We start from the raw sequence: 15,327 nt of genomic DNA on the forward strand, positions 1-15,327 counted from the left end.
TTGTCACTCAAGCTGAGCCAAAACCAATAAAACAGTGATGCCTGTTTTTTTTTTTTGTTTTTTTTTTACCGCTTAGAGTACTTGGGTAAGATAATCCGTTGGACACCTGTGGTAATGGCAAAACTACAAGACACGAGATATTTTGTTATTCTCTTTTCAAAGCATCCTGCATGCCTATCTAACAATACCCTTTCTTCTGCCTGACTTTGAGAGTTTGGGAGGTGGAGTACCTCTACAGGTTTTTCCTGTCAGATGATCATACTGTAGCTTTGTGATGCAGTCCCTTTACGTACCAGTGAAGACCAGTAAGGGAGGCTTACCCCAGTGGGAGAAGCAAACAGCAGTGACAGCCCTAACCTCTCATTCAGACACAAGCTCTTCCCATGGTAACATTCACTCATAATCCATCCATTTTCTGAACCACTTATTCCTACTGGGTCGTGGGGGGTCCGGAGCCTATCCCGGAAGCAATGGGCACGAGGCAGGGAACAACCCAGGATGGGGGGCCAGCCCATCGCAGGGCACACTCACACACCATTCACCCACACATGCACACGTACGGGCAATTTAGTAACTCCAACTAGCCTCAGCATGTCTTTGGACTGTGGGGGGATACCGGAGTACCTGGAGGAAACCCCACGACGACATGGGGAGAACATGCAAACTCCGCACACATGTGACCCAGGCGGAGACTCAAACCCAGGTCCCAGAGGTGTGAGGCAACAGTGCTAACCACTGCACCACCATGCCGCCTCACTCATAATCCTTGACTCCCAAAAGATCGCTGACAGTCCCCCTCCCTCCTTGGTCAGGAACTATCTTTAATACGCTGTCGTTTTGGACATTTGAGGTTGGGATTCCAGCCTTGTGGGAGTTTTTGTTTAGACAAATGCATTTAATGTTTAATTCGTTGTGTACAGAGCTTTGTGCAGTCTGGGTAATTGTGATTATTGCTTGAGATAAAAAAATAAAAAATTCCTTGTGGTTTTCTGGTGTTGACTGTAGATTTTGGTTATTTTGCTCTGCCCCACAACTGGTAACCTCTGTGTGGTGAGTTTCTTGTTGATGTTGGGCAAACTGGGCATTTGGTAATGGATGAAAAGGTTATAAAATGATAGTGGTCTGCTTCCATACCAGAACCCAGCCAGTGGGCAACCCTATCAGTGTTATCATACTGAATTCACCGTCGCTCCCACCCTGGTTTGGCCAGTCTTCTGACCGGGTTACTTGCTTGTAGTGTTGTTTTCGATCTAGAAGAAACTAGCCAGAAATACTGTATACTGTGGTCCAACAGAACTCTCACAATTTTGGAACTGTGAGGGACCTTATTTTTTACTATTCAAGTTAGTCAAGGAGGGGGCGGCATGGTGGTGCAGTGGTTAGCACTGTTGCCTCACACATCTGGGACCAGGGTTCGAGTCTCCGCCTTGGTTACATGTGTGTGGAGTTTGCACGTTCTCCCCATGTCGTCATGGGCTTTCCTCCAGGTATTCCAGTTTCCCCCCTCAGTCCAGTAGGATAAGCAGTTTGGAAAATGGAGGGATGGATGGAAGTTAGTCAACAATTTTCAAATTAAACTCCGTGATTGGTGTGTATTGACACTTTTAGATGTCTGAATTTCCATAAATTAGATTTTAATGAGAGTAAAGGTCACGTTAAAGAGCCTTTAAAACGAGAGTCCAGTGGCTGGATGTTTTAATGATTTTTGATCTGACCTTTACCGGAGCTCTTTAGCTAAGAGCCAGATGAGAAGTTTCTCTGTAGGTAGATGTCCGATTCCCAAGGGTCACAAGCTCGGAAATTGCTCCAGAAAGTTCTCCCAGAGGTCATCTCTATCATTACAAGATCTAGCTTTGCTAATTTATTCCAGATTCCTTGAGTTACTGACACTGTTCAGTGCTCTCTCATTAAGCCAAGAGTTGTGAATTCCCCCGGGTGCAGTTTCGCTTCATTAGAATGACAGTATGGGACGGTGGATTTAATGGTCTTCAGTGCAGTGTTCACCGTCTATGTTTAATTAGTGTGTGATGACAGTGAGCTGTAAATCCTGAGGGTGTAGCATATCTCCGGATTTCCCAATAAAACTATGGGTCAGCTGGTGGAGCTGGGCAACCGTTGGACACCAGCGCAGAATATGAAGACATTAGATGGATTTTTTTTCATTTATTTCTTATTACTCTTTTTCTGGAGAACCGTTTGTTTACTTAATTGATGTTCTCCTGAGGTGGCCCTCAGCTGGCCTGCAGCTACTGCACTTCACAGTTTTGTGTATATTTGCAGTAAATCCTGAGTGTGTTTTTTTTTATCCTTGGTTATGGTCACAGTGTTGTATCTTCCTTCCCCTTCTTCTTCCTCTGCATCATTACGTCGTACTCCTCCTCCCCCCTTGTTCCCCTCCTGCATCATTACGTCGTACTCCTCCTCCCCCCTTGTTCCCCTACTGCATCATTACGTCGTACTCCTCCTCCCCCCTTGTTCCCCTACTGCATCATTACGTCGTACTCCTCCTCCCCCCTTGTTCCCCTACTGCCTCATTACAGTACGTCGTACTCCTCCTCCCCCCGTGTTCCCCTCCTGCCTCATTACAGTACGTCGTACTCCTCCTCCCCCCGTGTTCCCCTCCTGCATCATTACGTCGTACTCCTCCTCCCCCCTTGTTCCCCTACTGCCTCATTACAGTACGTCGTACTCCTCCTCCCCCCTTGTTCCCCTACTGCCTCATTACAGTACGTCGTACTCCTCCTCCCCCCTTGTTCCCCTACTGCCTCATTACAGTACGTCGTACTCCTCCTCCCCCCTTGTTCCCCTACTGCCTCATTACAGTACGTCGTACTCCTCCTCCCCCCTTGTTCCCCTACTGCCTCATTACAGTACGTCGTACTCCTCCTCCCTCCTTGTTCCCCTACTGCCTCATTACAGTACGTCGTACTCCTCCTCCCTCCTTGTTCCCCTCCTGCATCATTACGTCGTACTCCTCCTCCCCCCTTGTTCCCCTACTGCATCATTACGTCGTACTCCTCCTCCCCCCTTGTTCCCCTACTGCATCATTACGTCGTACTCCTCCTCCCCCCTTGTTCCCCTACTGCCTCATTACAGTACGTCGTACTCCTCCTCCCCCCGTGTTCCCCTCCTGCCTCATTACAGTACGTCGTACTCCTCCTCCCCCCGTGTTCCCCTCCTGCATCATTACGTCGTACTCCTCCTCCCCCCTTGTTCCCCTACTGCCTCATTACAGTACGTCGTACTCCTCCTCCCTCCTTGTTCCCCTACTGCCTCATTACAGTACGTCGTACTCCTCCTCCCTCCTTGTTCCCCTCCTGCATCATTACGTCGTACTCCTCCTCCCCCCTTGTTCCCCTCCTGCATCATTACGTCGTACTCCTCCTCCCCTTCTTATACCCCCTTGCCACACCAGCTCTCCTTTACCCTCCACAGAGCTTACTGACCGTTCCACAAAAAGATGAAGCTCATTGCTTTTAATTCATTCCAAACAAAACCATCTTGTACTCTGCACTGCTTCTGAAGGGGCCTGGGCTTGCATTTTATATTGCACTTGAATGTTATTTTGTAATTCTCAGCTGAGCTGCCAGAGTAACTCGCTTCTCAGACTGCCTACTTTACCTCCCGCTTTAGCAGTGTGAGGCAGCACTGTTACTAATAACTCCTTGCTGATTTGTGCCGAAGTCTTTGTCTGTACAATTTGAAAAATGCCTGATTTATGAGAAGTGAGTCATTTATTTTTCTACATCCAGTAACTCTGTTAAGTGGTTTGCAGTCATGCTAGGCACATTTCACAAAGTGAGGAGCTGCTCTGTTGAATTGCTGTACCTATAGTTATCCCAGTGCACGTATGTGTGTATATATGTATGAATTAATTTTAGGGCCTTGATGCTGAGTCTTAGCCTTTTCCACTGTATTTGAGCCCTAGGGTGTTCTTAAGATCTGTGAGGTTCTGTGTCTCTGCAGCCTGCCAGATCGTTCATCTCATCGGGGAGATGATCAGCTGTCTCTATAGCAAGTGATTGGTGTGCAGCGCCCCCCTATGGAGATCCAGGGATTTATACAGCCCCTCCATTATTCCATATCTTTCCTACCCATGGCCAAATATGTCATGTTAAACTTGATTGCTGCCCAGATAAGTGAAGTCCTGGTGGATCGGGTGAGACATGCAGGAAGTGAGATTCCCATGGCTGCGGTGCGGGAAGCTCAGTGCCGTTCCTGATGTCCACTTTCTTAACTCACTTTTGGTAAGAGCTGCTCCTAGCTCACTGAGGAAGGTGATCTGTGCAGAGTCCCTCGTACCTGTTAGTGGCAGCTGGGAAGTTCAGCCTGCTTCTCCACGGTCGTAGAAAGGCGTTAATTTGAAGGACTGTGCCTGTCAAGTTCTGCAGAGTGTTCCTGAGCTGGCGGCCCTGCAGCCTGCCCTAATGAGAAGGGAGAGCACCTCCTGTCCTCCCCGTCCCTGCTGACAGTGACAAGTCCCTCCGCTCCCTCCCTCCCTCTCTGCATGCTGGGTAATAGAACCATCCAGCAGTCACCAATATGCCTGACTCACTTTACCAGACATCTTCTGGTCACCTGTGCGTGATAATTTGCTAAAGCAGATTTTCCAGTACGATCTCCATCTTTTCTGCTCTGCAGAGAAGTGTTGGAGAAGACCTAGACCGTGATTGGTAACGCTGAATTTTTGCCAGATGCATATATCTCACCTTGCTCCGTGCTGCTTTTGACTTCGGGCTGCTTTTAATTCTCGGCCTTCGTTTCTGATTCGTAATGAGATGTCAGTAAATCTTGTTGCCCCCTTGTCCCTGATTATTGATTAACATCCATGCAAGCTGTAGAGCTAGGTCACCATGGCAACAGGTACGTTGTCTGCCAGGAAGCAGCATTCGGAGACTATTAATAGACTATTCCAAGCAGGGCTGACGTCCCCATTGCTGAATTTGGTGAAACACGCTCTGTTGGTTTGTCTGTTATTCCACGTGCTGTTTATCTCTTTCAGTTCAGATAGCTGCCATTAGCATCAAGCGGCTAGGACCAGTCAGATTTCCATACCACTAGGTGCCCACTTTCCCTGTACAGGATGAGCTCATCGCAGGGGTCGTTCTAGCGCCTGTGTTGTCAGACTTGTTGGAGTGTTACTATAGCGGCAAACCGTAGGTGTTGAGACTTGGGCTTCAGAGGATTAGGGAGAGGTGAATATGTTGACTGAAAGCAGAGCGTCCTTCCCACGCCGTCCTGCAAGATTGCATGGTGCTAGGGCACATTTCGTTTACACGTAATAAAAGCTGGAGTGCCCATCTGGGCGTTGTCACCATCGCTGTTTGCTGGCTGTTGGCATGAAGATGGTCTAGGTGCAGTTTGCCAGTGGTTGATGTTGACTTTTACTGAGTCTCCTTTGTGTACCTTTTACACATGCGTATGTTTTGAGACTGGCTTTCCTGGTTTGTTGAGTCTGCCCTCTGTAATCCTGGCCCAGGCATCGCCTCCATGACCGTACCGGTGTACATCGCCGAATCATCACCTCCGCACCTGAGGGGCCAGCTGGTCACTATCAACACGCTCTTCGTCACAGGCGGCCAGTTCATCGCTAGCATCGTGGATGGGGCCTTCAGCTATCTTCAGCAGGACGGCTGGAGGTACGAGCCGCCTGCCTGTTTTTGCGCTTTCCTCCCCACGCAGGAAATGCCAGCATGCCGTGAAACCTGGTATTATTCCATGTTCTGCTTCTGAAAGACTTTGGTGAGTGCTTTGGGCTTCCTTGCAATGCAGGGAGTATTTCTCCATCGTCTTCGCAGTTTGAGAGAGAAGTGTGAAGAAAATGTGAAGAGGTTCCTTTCCATTCTCGGTTTGCTTCGTTGATGTGTGTTGGGCTTGGACTGAGTTTGCCGTACACAATGCCATATGTCAAGGTACGTGTGCGGGGTGGTGTGCATACATTGAAACCTTTTTCTGGCTTAGTTATGTTACGCTGTTATGTTGAACTCGGTGGTTCCACTTCAAGTTGCTACGTTTTGTCACAAATTTGAGATGGCAAAGCTTATCGTTGAGAGCAGAGTGAACACATGAAAACCTCTGAAAACCTTATTGCTATCATAGAAGAACTTAATGACCACCTCTGATCTCTTTAAAGCCCTGAGCTGGGACATCCAGTAGGGTAATCAGGTTTGAATTCGGCATCGCCAGCAGTAACCTCATCGTGGCAGGTCCAGATCCATCTGGTGCTGCATGTAGAGTTCATGGCATAGAACCAGAGGCTTCTGTTTCCAGTTAAACCCTTGAGGATGAATCTGAATGTCATCGGATGTCTGAATTTGACCTGAAATACTTTTAACCTTTACAGAGGGTGCAAATCTGTTTTGGATGAGAGAATCCTCTTTCTCTCGACTCCATTTTCCATCAGAGTCATTGGATTACACTGGAGCAGAAGTCTCTGAGCTGATGAATGATAGCAGTGGGTATTGCTGCTGCTCGGCTGCTGTAGTCCAGGTCAGAACAATGCAGGCGGATAATGGACTCGGATACTGTTGCATTAGACACTGGCACGTTCCCTTTTTAAAACCATTTGATGGAATCGCTTCTAGCTCAGATTCCTTCTCTCCATACTCTGCCAAGGCTCTGGCTGCACCAACTACCATGGCTGGCCTGCAGACAGAACCACAATCAATATACATGATAGCAAGGTGGTTTGCAGACTGACTCTTGTGGATTTGTTGTAATTACACAGCAATGAGTTTCTTTTGCTGCGTGCCTGGGCTCGGCCTTAGAGAGAGGGTGAGGAGCTCAGACATTCGGGAGGAGCTCAAAGGAGAGCTGCTGCTCCTCTGCATGTATCTAGGATGTCTCCTGGACAGCTCCCTCAGTAAGCGTTTCAGACATGTCCAACTGGGAGGAGACCCTGGGGCAATCTGGAGAGGTTTATCTCTAAGCTGGACTGGGAGCACCTTGGTATTCTCCCGGTGGAGCTAGAGGAGGTGGCTGATGAGAGGGAGGTCTGGGCAACCTTGCTTAGACTGCTGTCCCCGCGATGCATGGATGGACGGACTGACGGATGGATGGACGGACTGACGGATGGATGGACGGACTGACGGATGGATGGACGGACTGACGGATGGATGGACGGACTGACGGATGGACGGACGGACTGACGGACGGACGGACGCGCGGATAAATACTCGGCAAGTAAATGTAAGGTATTCAGGAAAATGATCTTCATAGGCTTTCTGCCTAAAGTGACAAGCCTTACCCAAGTCTTTATGGTCTGTTAGATGTAAGGGGCGCACTCTGATTACAGTGCGTAGCCACACAAACCACACAACGAACCACGTCAGGGAGGGAGAGAACCTGAGCGCAGCCGTGCAGCAGGTGATACCTCAGCACCACGCTAGTGGCTGGTTCCTGCCACCAACCCCCAAATTTCCCTTTAAGTTGGAGGATCTCTAGCAGACCTTACAGGGTCTGTTAGGGTTGGTGTAATTTGGTAAAGGGGGGTGAGGACCCTTAGACGTGTGGAGTAGCAGGTCTGTGGTTAGGCCACAGAGAGCAGCGTACTTGTGCAGGCAGAGAAAGCCAACCTGGCCTATGAACAGAACCAAAGTCTGCCTGACAGTCAGCGGTTTGGAGCAGTGAGGAAGAGTTGGGGAGCTACTGTGACCCTGTGATCCAGCATCTCCCTTCGTGCTGGAAGCCCATCCTGCTTTAGACCAAAATCATGTGGCGCATAAAGTAGGCAGCTGTGTTCTCCCAGCACATTTCCAAAAAATGTTTATACTCGGTAATCTGCTTAATTTCATCCCATCAAGGGTGAGTTTAGTGAGTGACTGCCACATGGGTCTTCTAAGTTTATTTAAGAAACCAACCAAGAAAATCACCGGGGAGCTTAGCCAGGGGGAAGGTATTTGATAGGCGCACAGGTCTGCATATGGAAATTAAATGTATAAGGAGGTGATTACAATGATTTTCATTAACTGATGGATGGCATTAAAACATGCAGCTCTGGAAACTACGTGTGTTTTATATAGTGTGTGCGTGTGCTTAATAATTAGCTGTGCACATTACATACAATATATCAGCTGACATAAGTAGTTTCACAAACCAACAAAAAGTGTGTGTGTGTGTGTGTGTGTGTGTGTGTGTGTGTGTGTGTGTGTGTGTGTGTGTGTGTGTGTGTGTATATATGTGTATGTGTGTGTGTGTATATATGTGTATATATGCGCCTGTTAGCCTCTTGGAGGAGCCTAGCCTGACCTTTTCTTCACTTTGACCAAAATCATTTTGCTTAATTTACTTTCTACAATTCCTGCATAATTGCTGCTAAAACAAAGGTTAGCCCTGTCACTTAGCCGTATCATCTTGCATAAGACAGTATATAATAACCATATAATATTCATTTAAGACTTTCACATTGCGATCTGTTAAGTTGGTGGTGTTGCTGTGAGTTGCCAATGTCGGACACAACGGACACAAACCAGTGCCAACGAATCGCTTGCTTTTGCTTAATATCATATCTATGGAATACAGAATATTTTTGTACAGCAGGAAACCGCTACGTTTTCACGACCAGATCTTGTTCACTATCGCTTTTCTCCTCCTCACTCCTTTTATTTTCTCGCAACCACACCACACTGTCTATGAGTGGGTTCAACAGCAAGGATGGGGATGGTCTACTGCCTCGGAGAGCAGTATCAAGTTCAAATTCAAAGTTCATGCGAACATAGTGGCAGTATAATTTTCATTTATGTATACATATATGTCAGGGCAATGGTGCAGTGGGTAGCGCTGTTGCCTCACTCTGGCCTTTTGTGTGTGGAGTTTTTTGCATGTTCGTGTTTATCCTGTGTGCGTAGCTGTTTGCCTTCACTGTCCAAAAACATCCAACCTGAGTGAATTGGAGTGCATAAATTAACCACTTGTGTGACTGTCTGAGCACCCTGACTCGCGCCAATTGTAATATTTGTATTATATTATATTATATATCAGGGATGGGCAACGTTATCTGCAAAGGGAGAGTGTGTATGTGGTTTATTGGGATACCCATTAGGTCAGCTCTTCAAAACCAGGTGGGAGGACCCTTCAGTCAATCAGTCCTCAAATTAATAATCTAATTACTAATTTACTGATTACTATAAGATTGCACACCCCTGTTAGATATGAACGATTACTTGATGAATCGGTAGATAATTGATATAATCGGTAGTGACAGCTCTACTGGATTTACTTAGCCCTGTTTTACACCCTCAGTGTGCTGTCGCTGTATTGTGTATGTTTGCGATGTGCAGACAGCACTGGGATCATGTCATTAAACGTAATAAACCAAAGGCTACTCTCTGTGTGGTTGGCAGGCATCAGCAAGGTGAGCTTTCCATACGGTCCACTCAGGCTAGAGGTTCAGTCTCTTCTCTCTGTCTCCGCGTCCCGGCCTGTCGCTCCGCAGGTACATGCTGGGCCTGTCGGTGGTTCCCGCCCTGCTGCAGTTCATCGGGTTCCTCTTCCTGCCGGAGAGCCCGCGCTGGCTCATCCAGAAAGGCCTGACCCAGAAGGCCCGGCGCGTGCTCAGCCAGATCCGTGGGAACCAGAACATCGACGAGGAGTTTGACAGCATCAAGAGCAGCATCGAGGAGGAGGAGAAGGGCTCCGCGGCAGGTGAGAGGAAGCCCCGGACAGAGGGCAGGCCTGACTTCCTGTCATGTGACCGAGAATAGCGTTAATCATGACCTTCCACTGCGCTGTACTTATTACAGAGGTATGGGACAGTCTTTTGTATTTTGTTTGCGCAAAGATAGATGGAGGAGCTGCTTCGGGTGCTGAAATCGGGCTGAATTTTGCTGCTTTAGTTCCCTTTGACTGGAAGCATGAGGGGGGTAGCTCAAGGCTGGCTAAGACTTTGAGAGAAAGCCTTCATGTTGACTTTAATGAACTGCCTCACACGCTGCTTCCTCGCAGAGGCTCAGAGCCCCTGCCGTCTTTCTGCCGCTGAAGTGGCTCCTTGGAGCTCAGTCCACGGCATCGCCTTTGCCGCGTCTCGTACCCTCATTCTCTATCATGCTGCAAGCCTTTACCCGTTTTCCGCAGGAAACGTTCTGGTTGCTGGTGGAATTAATAAGAAGGGTTGCGTTCAGGAAAGCCGCTCTAGCTGGATGGGATTTTATGACAACCCAGAACTTATTGCTGATGTGCCAAGAAAATTGCGGTCATGGAGGCAGAAGAGGAAGAAATGACACATCGATCTCTTCCATTTTTATTTATTTATTTATTTATTTATTTATTTTAATGGCCCCAGTTATTCAGGAGCCCCTGGAATTATCCTTACTTTCCCTGCCTTAATGGCCCCCCTGGCCCTGTGTTCACACTATATGCATTAGCAATGTAGGTGGCCCTATCCTCTTTAAGTTTGTTCTTAAAAGACAGATTGCCTCTGGCCAGGAAGTGGATGTGTGATGGAGTCTGACATGTGGCTAAAATGGTGAGAACAGTTGCTGTCTATCGGGTCACCTTTGATTAGCAGAGCCGCCACCCTGAGGGATGACGGGCAAACTCATGCTTTTCCCAACACTAACCTCAAGTTGCTAGAACACATCCATCACATTCCTCTCCTCTGTTGTGGAGGCCATGACCCTGGGAAAGGTCATCAAGGGACATTGTCTGTCCCTGTTGGAAAAGCTGTTGATGAGCCCCCCCGGTAACATTTTTTGTGGTCGTTATTCTTCTGCTTTGATCCAGGGTTGGTGGATGAGGATTAGCTTCGGAGTGTTTTGTTTTAGCATGAGTATGAGGAGATTGTTGTGAATGGGTTCTTCTGTTATACAGCGGTGCTTTTGCACCATGTGCCTCGTGCCGCTGAGGCCACTAAGCGACGTCTCGCACGTGGGGGTGTGAATCGACTGAGAGACAGATGGAGGAAATGGCAGCAGAAGGTGCCTCGGTGCTGGTTACCTGTATCGCAGCAATGCGAAAGGTTTCTTTAACATTGCGCCAGCACCGTCAGGCATCTATCATCTGTGCTGTCTGGCCTGCTACAGCTGTATCTCTTAATTGTGTTTATCAGCAAATTTCAATTTCTTTTTTATTTTTTTAGTACACAGCACGTCCAGCAGCAGCGGAAAGATCCTGTGGTTAATTGGATTTGTGGTAGCCAGCATTTGTTTGGGGAAAGGGCTGGTGCAATATGATTTGCTTATCGGGGTCACATGTAAATGATGCCAGCCAATTTTCAGAGCTGCTTCTCCATTACTTTGCATCGGTCATGCTCGGTTCAACGTTTTGCTGTGTGGTATTGCCTTTGGTTTTTGTATTGTACGTGAGCAGCGAGTATCAAACAATTGCATTGCATCCCATGTCCTCTATGGCTGAAGTCCAAATGCATGAGTAATCTGATGGTCTCTGGCGAGCTGATGGAATGGATACCATTCGTACTGCTGATTAACCCAGCCGCACCCGCTCCTAACCATCGAATACATTTTGCCTCGTTTTTGCTTACCGTTGTTCTGAAGCATTGTAGCTGATGCTTATCTGTTGTGTGATCAGCCTGCCTTATTTCGGGAGGACTGCATCCCACTGTACACATCGCAGCGCTGCACTGGTCCCCTGACCCTGGTCAGAATGCATGCCACAGCATCTAGCAGCATCTTGTTGCCGAATGAAGCGCTCCAATTCCTGTCTCGAAGCTGATTTCCGCATGGGAATGTGGAGTGTTGGTGTTTTCGCCACCTGTTCCAATGCATTTTGGAAAGAGTATTTAGAAAGTTGACAGAATCTGTCCTGGATATTAATCCATTTTCTGTAACTGCTTATCGATTTCAGGGTCCCAGGGAACAGTCAGAACAGGGCAGTTGCCAGGGATACCACACACACACACACACACACGTAACCACATCAGCATCAGTTTAACAAACCCCTTCCGGAATTGGAGAGAATAACTCTTCTGTACTAAGTATGTGGTTTAAATACTGCATGGATGGTCTGGTTCCTGCAGTGCAGCAGGATGCAGGAAATCGCTGAAATGCAGCTGTCAGTGGTGAGCGGTTTGGGCCCATCCAGCCTTATAGTCATATTAAATCTGAGAATATTTCTGCAGGGATCCTTAGAAAGTGCTCAAATATCCTAAAGTAGATTTTCTAAATTTATGGTTAGTCAGGAAATTCCCCACGACGCTGCACTTGGCTGATCTTCCCTGATTACTCTGCAAGGGTCGGACTTCGAAAGCTTTTCCATGTTTGCACTTCTAAACATTGTAATACGGGGACAGCTTTGCTGTTTTTATGAGAACTTTGCACCTCTGTAAAGGTCCAGTCTAGTGTTTTTTTTTTTTTTTTTTTTTTTTGGAAACCTGTAATTTTTTTGGCAAAAATGAGGCTGTGAGAAAATCCCCGTCTCACTCACTCACTCTAACACTGGGGTAGTTTTTCTTTGCTGGTCATAAAAAGAACTTTTAAAGGCATTGATTCTTATTTTAAGAAAGGAGCATTTTCCCCATGTAGCTTTGGCTGATAGCAGGGTCGTTTCTTCTCTGTGATGGCCGCTCTGCTGTGTTGATTGCATTTGGGGGGGGGGGGGGGACGTCGCTCTTAGAGACCCCAAAGTTCACTGGGAACCGGAGCTGAAAGACTGCAATCTGCAAAATGATTTTTCACAGGCTCCCGCCGCCTCAGGGCAGGGCGGCGGGCGTGTGCCTGGGGTTCAGGCGGTTTGGCCATTTTGCGGCATAATCAGCACAGTGGTCCCTGAGCTTTGGAAGCCAGGCAGGCCCTTCTACAGCGCCAGCAGAGTGCTGTCTGGCAGAGGCATGATGGACTGAGCACTCGGCTGGCTGCGCGGGGCGGCCGGTACGTGGCTGAGATTGTTATTGTGATTGTGAGTGAGGGAAGCGTGATTAATGTCTTGGGGGGGGCGGGCGGGCAGTCCCATGTGGCCAGAAGCCGCTCTCCCCGCTTATGCCTCTTTAACGTTCAGATCGCTGATCGCGGGCTGAGGTGGCAGATGGGTGACACTCACATGTTGTGTTCTGCTTCACAGATGGGAAATTAATCTCGACCATCCTGCCAATGTGTCACATGGCAGTGGAGCTGCATGTGAAACCGTGGAGCGTATTATGTGCCGAGCTTTGCCATGTTCCCGGCCCTGTGTATGTTTGAGGCTTTTCGATGGCACAGGGCCTACGGTCTGTCTAGCGAAACCTGGGTTTTAGAGTTAGGCTGGATCAGGTTAGGCTTAGACAAAACTCAGCATACTTCCGTTATCCCTCGATACCCAGCTTGCTTCTGCAGTTTAATGCTGAGGTTTGGGGAAAACATCCCACACTTTAATATTCACTTAGTAACATACAGTGCTCACAAAGTCGTGAGACACTTGCTTACAGCGAGTAGGTTTAAGTAAAACATTCATTTCAAGTAGTCGTTAATTGAAACTAAAATTATAGTTCTGAAAGACTAAAGACTTAATGACTAAAAGTGTACGGTTATAAAGTTCATTGACAAGCAGTCCGAGTGCTTTTTAATTAGCAATACCTTTTCAGTAACATAAAACACCAAACATTTGTCTTTAGAATCCCTTTGGGAGCCAATGACTGAAATTGCATTTAATAGCAAAATGGCAAGAACAGAAGTGAGTGATTCAGTGAAAAGAATTATGACATTTTAAAAAGAAAATTTCTGCTTGGAAGGTTTTGTGCAGATATGTTAAGTCAATGGTCATTTATGAAACCAATAAATGTACATATTTTTTACAGAATTAAGCAACCATCCCAAGACTTTCTGAGAGTGCTGTATATTTTATTTTTATTTATATTGAGTTATGTCCTTTTAATGCTCTTTACTATGTAAAAATAGTCAAACTTTTCTTTGGGAAATGTGTTTTCTGGTGCAGGGTAAGGCTCCAATGGGGGGTGAGGTTCCTGAGATGTTCCTCACACACCTGCACCGGGGGCTGCCTCACACCCTCCAGCCCTCATCCTGCCCCCCACGGCTCACTGAGCTCACAAGCTCAGCTGGAGCCGAACACGACCTCTCTGACCCACACATCCATCTGCACCACGACTCTGTTGCCACTAATCACTGAAAATTATGCATAGAGTTACTGTAAGTGCTTGTTATTTCAGGGTAATGTTGAACTGATGAACTCCTGCGTGCATGAACCTGGGGAGGAACCAAAGATGGAGGTCAGCGTTTGTAGATGTGATGGTGCTGGGACAGACCTGATCCCGCACACCCGTCCTGTGGTAGTGTCTCTCTTCTGTGCATCAGTGCACCATCAAACTGGTGGTCTGCATTTTACATGGTCCCACCTTGTGATTGGTTAGGAGGGGGATTGCTCTTTAATTTCCCCCCTGCCCCCAAGCTGCAGGTGATAGTGGATCTGTGGATCTAAAATCGGCAGTAATCTTGTTCCACGGGACAGCTGCAGTTGGCTCAGATTTCCACTGATGGCCCTGGATAAATGATCAGGCAGACCAGTCCAGCTTGGTAATTAACCTTCTGAGGGTGGATATTATGTATGTGGGCCTCTTGCCCTTCTTGGTATCTTTGGGGACGTGCTTTGTGTTCCTTCTGCGTTCAGTCCTCCTTATGGTTCTTGCTCTGGTCAGTGTCATTTAACTCCCTTCAGCTTGTGAGTGATGCTGAAAGGCTAGATGGTTGTTCTGTGATTAATTCCAGAAAAGCCCATGGACAGACCCCCTGCAGGCTCTCAAAAGACATTTGCTGACTCTCAGGGTGATTTATGACCTCCCTGGCCTTTAAGGGCCCCACCACTGTGTTTTTGCTAATAGTGGTTGTTTGTGGCTTTACACTGGGATTGTCACTCAGCTCGCGGTGACAGCGAGGATCTGTGTGCCGTCATCGCGCCCCACAGCACACGCTTCACGGCAGCTCCCCAAGGTGTGAGGCATGAGTGATCCTTTACATCTCACCCCTGAGACGGATCCAGCTGTAAACGGGAACGTCATTCGATGCGTCCGCTTCGACACACAATTCTGCTGAGCGTTTGCTGGTCAGTTCGTCACCTTAAGAGGAGCCTTTAATGCGTGCGGAATTACAGAATTCCGAATGATTAATTCAGGGAAATGCGTTGGTAAAACTACGTGCATGAAAGCCATTAAAACAAAAATGTTTTTTTTTTTTTTAATCTTTTAAGCTAAGGAATGATTTTCCCCTAGCTGTAGTTGTCCCCTTTAATTAGAGTAAAGCAGACGGTATGTACCAGGATTACTTATTTTTATTGCACTGTGCACCAATGGTCAGGGCATTGGGTTACCTATCAACTACCCCCCCACCCCCCACACGCTCATCACTTGGTCCCAGATCCCAGCTTCAAGGCCTCCTCCCAGGGTCACTG

At 47.6% G+C, this 15,327-nt stretch overlaps 1 protein-coding gene across 4 annotated transcripts in view; it reads left to right on the forward strand.

Moving 5' to 3' along the window:
* Nucleotides 1-15,327, forward strand: part of LOC125748908 (proton myo-inositol cotransporter-like) — a 31,981-nt gene that overhangs the window by 2,933 nt on the left and 13,721 nt on the right. For all 4 annotated transcript variants that reach the window (XR_007400351.1, XM_049026811.1, XM_049026007.1 and 1 more), the window contains 2 exons: nt 5,480-5,639; nt 9,434-9,642. Coding sequence is in view for 3 of the 4 variants with exons in the window: in XM_049026811.1 (XP_048882768.1) it covers nt 5,480-5,639; nt 9,434-9,642 (369 nt within the window). In the remaining variant the exon portion in view is untranslated. The remainder of the gene's footprint in view (nt 1-5,479; nt 5,640-9,433; nt 9,643-15,327) is intronic.

The sequence above is a fragment of the Brienomyrus brachyistius genome, chromosome 1, assembly GCF_023856365.1.
Source record: "Brienomyrus brachyistius isolate T26 chromosome 1, BBRACH_0.4, whole genome shotgun sequence".
Classification (NCBI taxonomy): Eukaryota; Metazoa; Chordata; class Actinopteri; order Osteoglossiformes; family Mormyridae; genus Brienomyrus; species Brienomyrus brachyistius.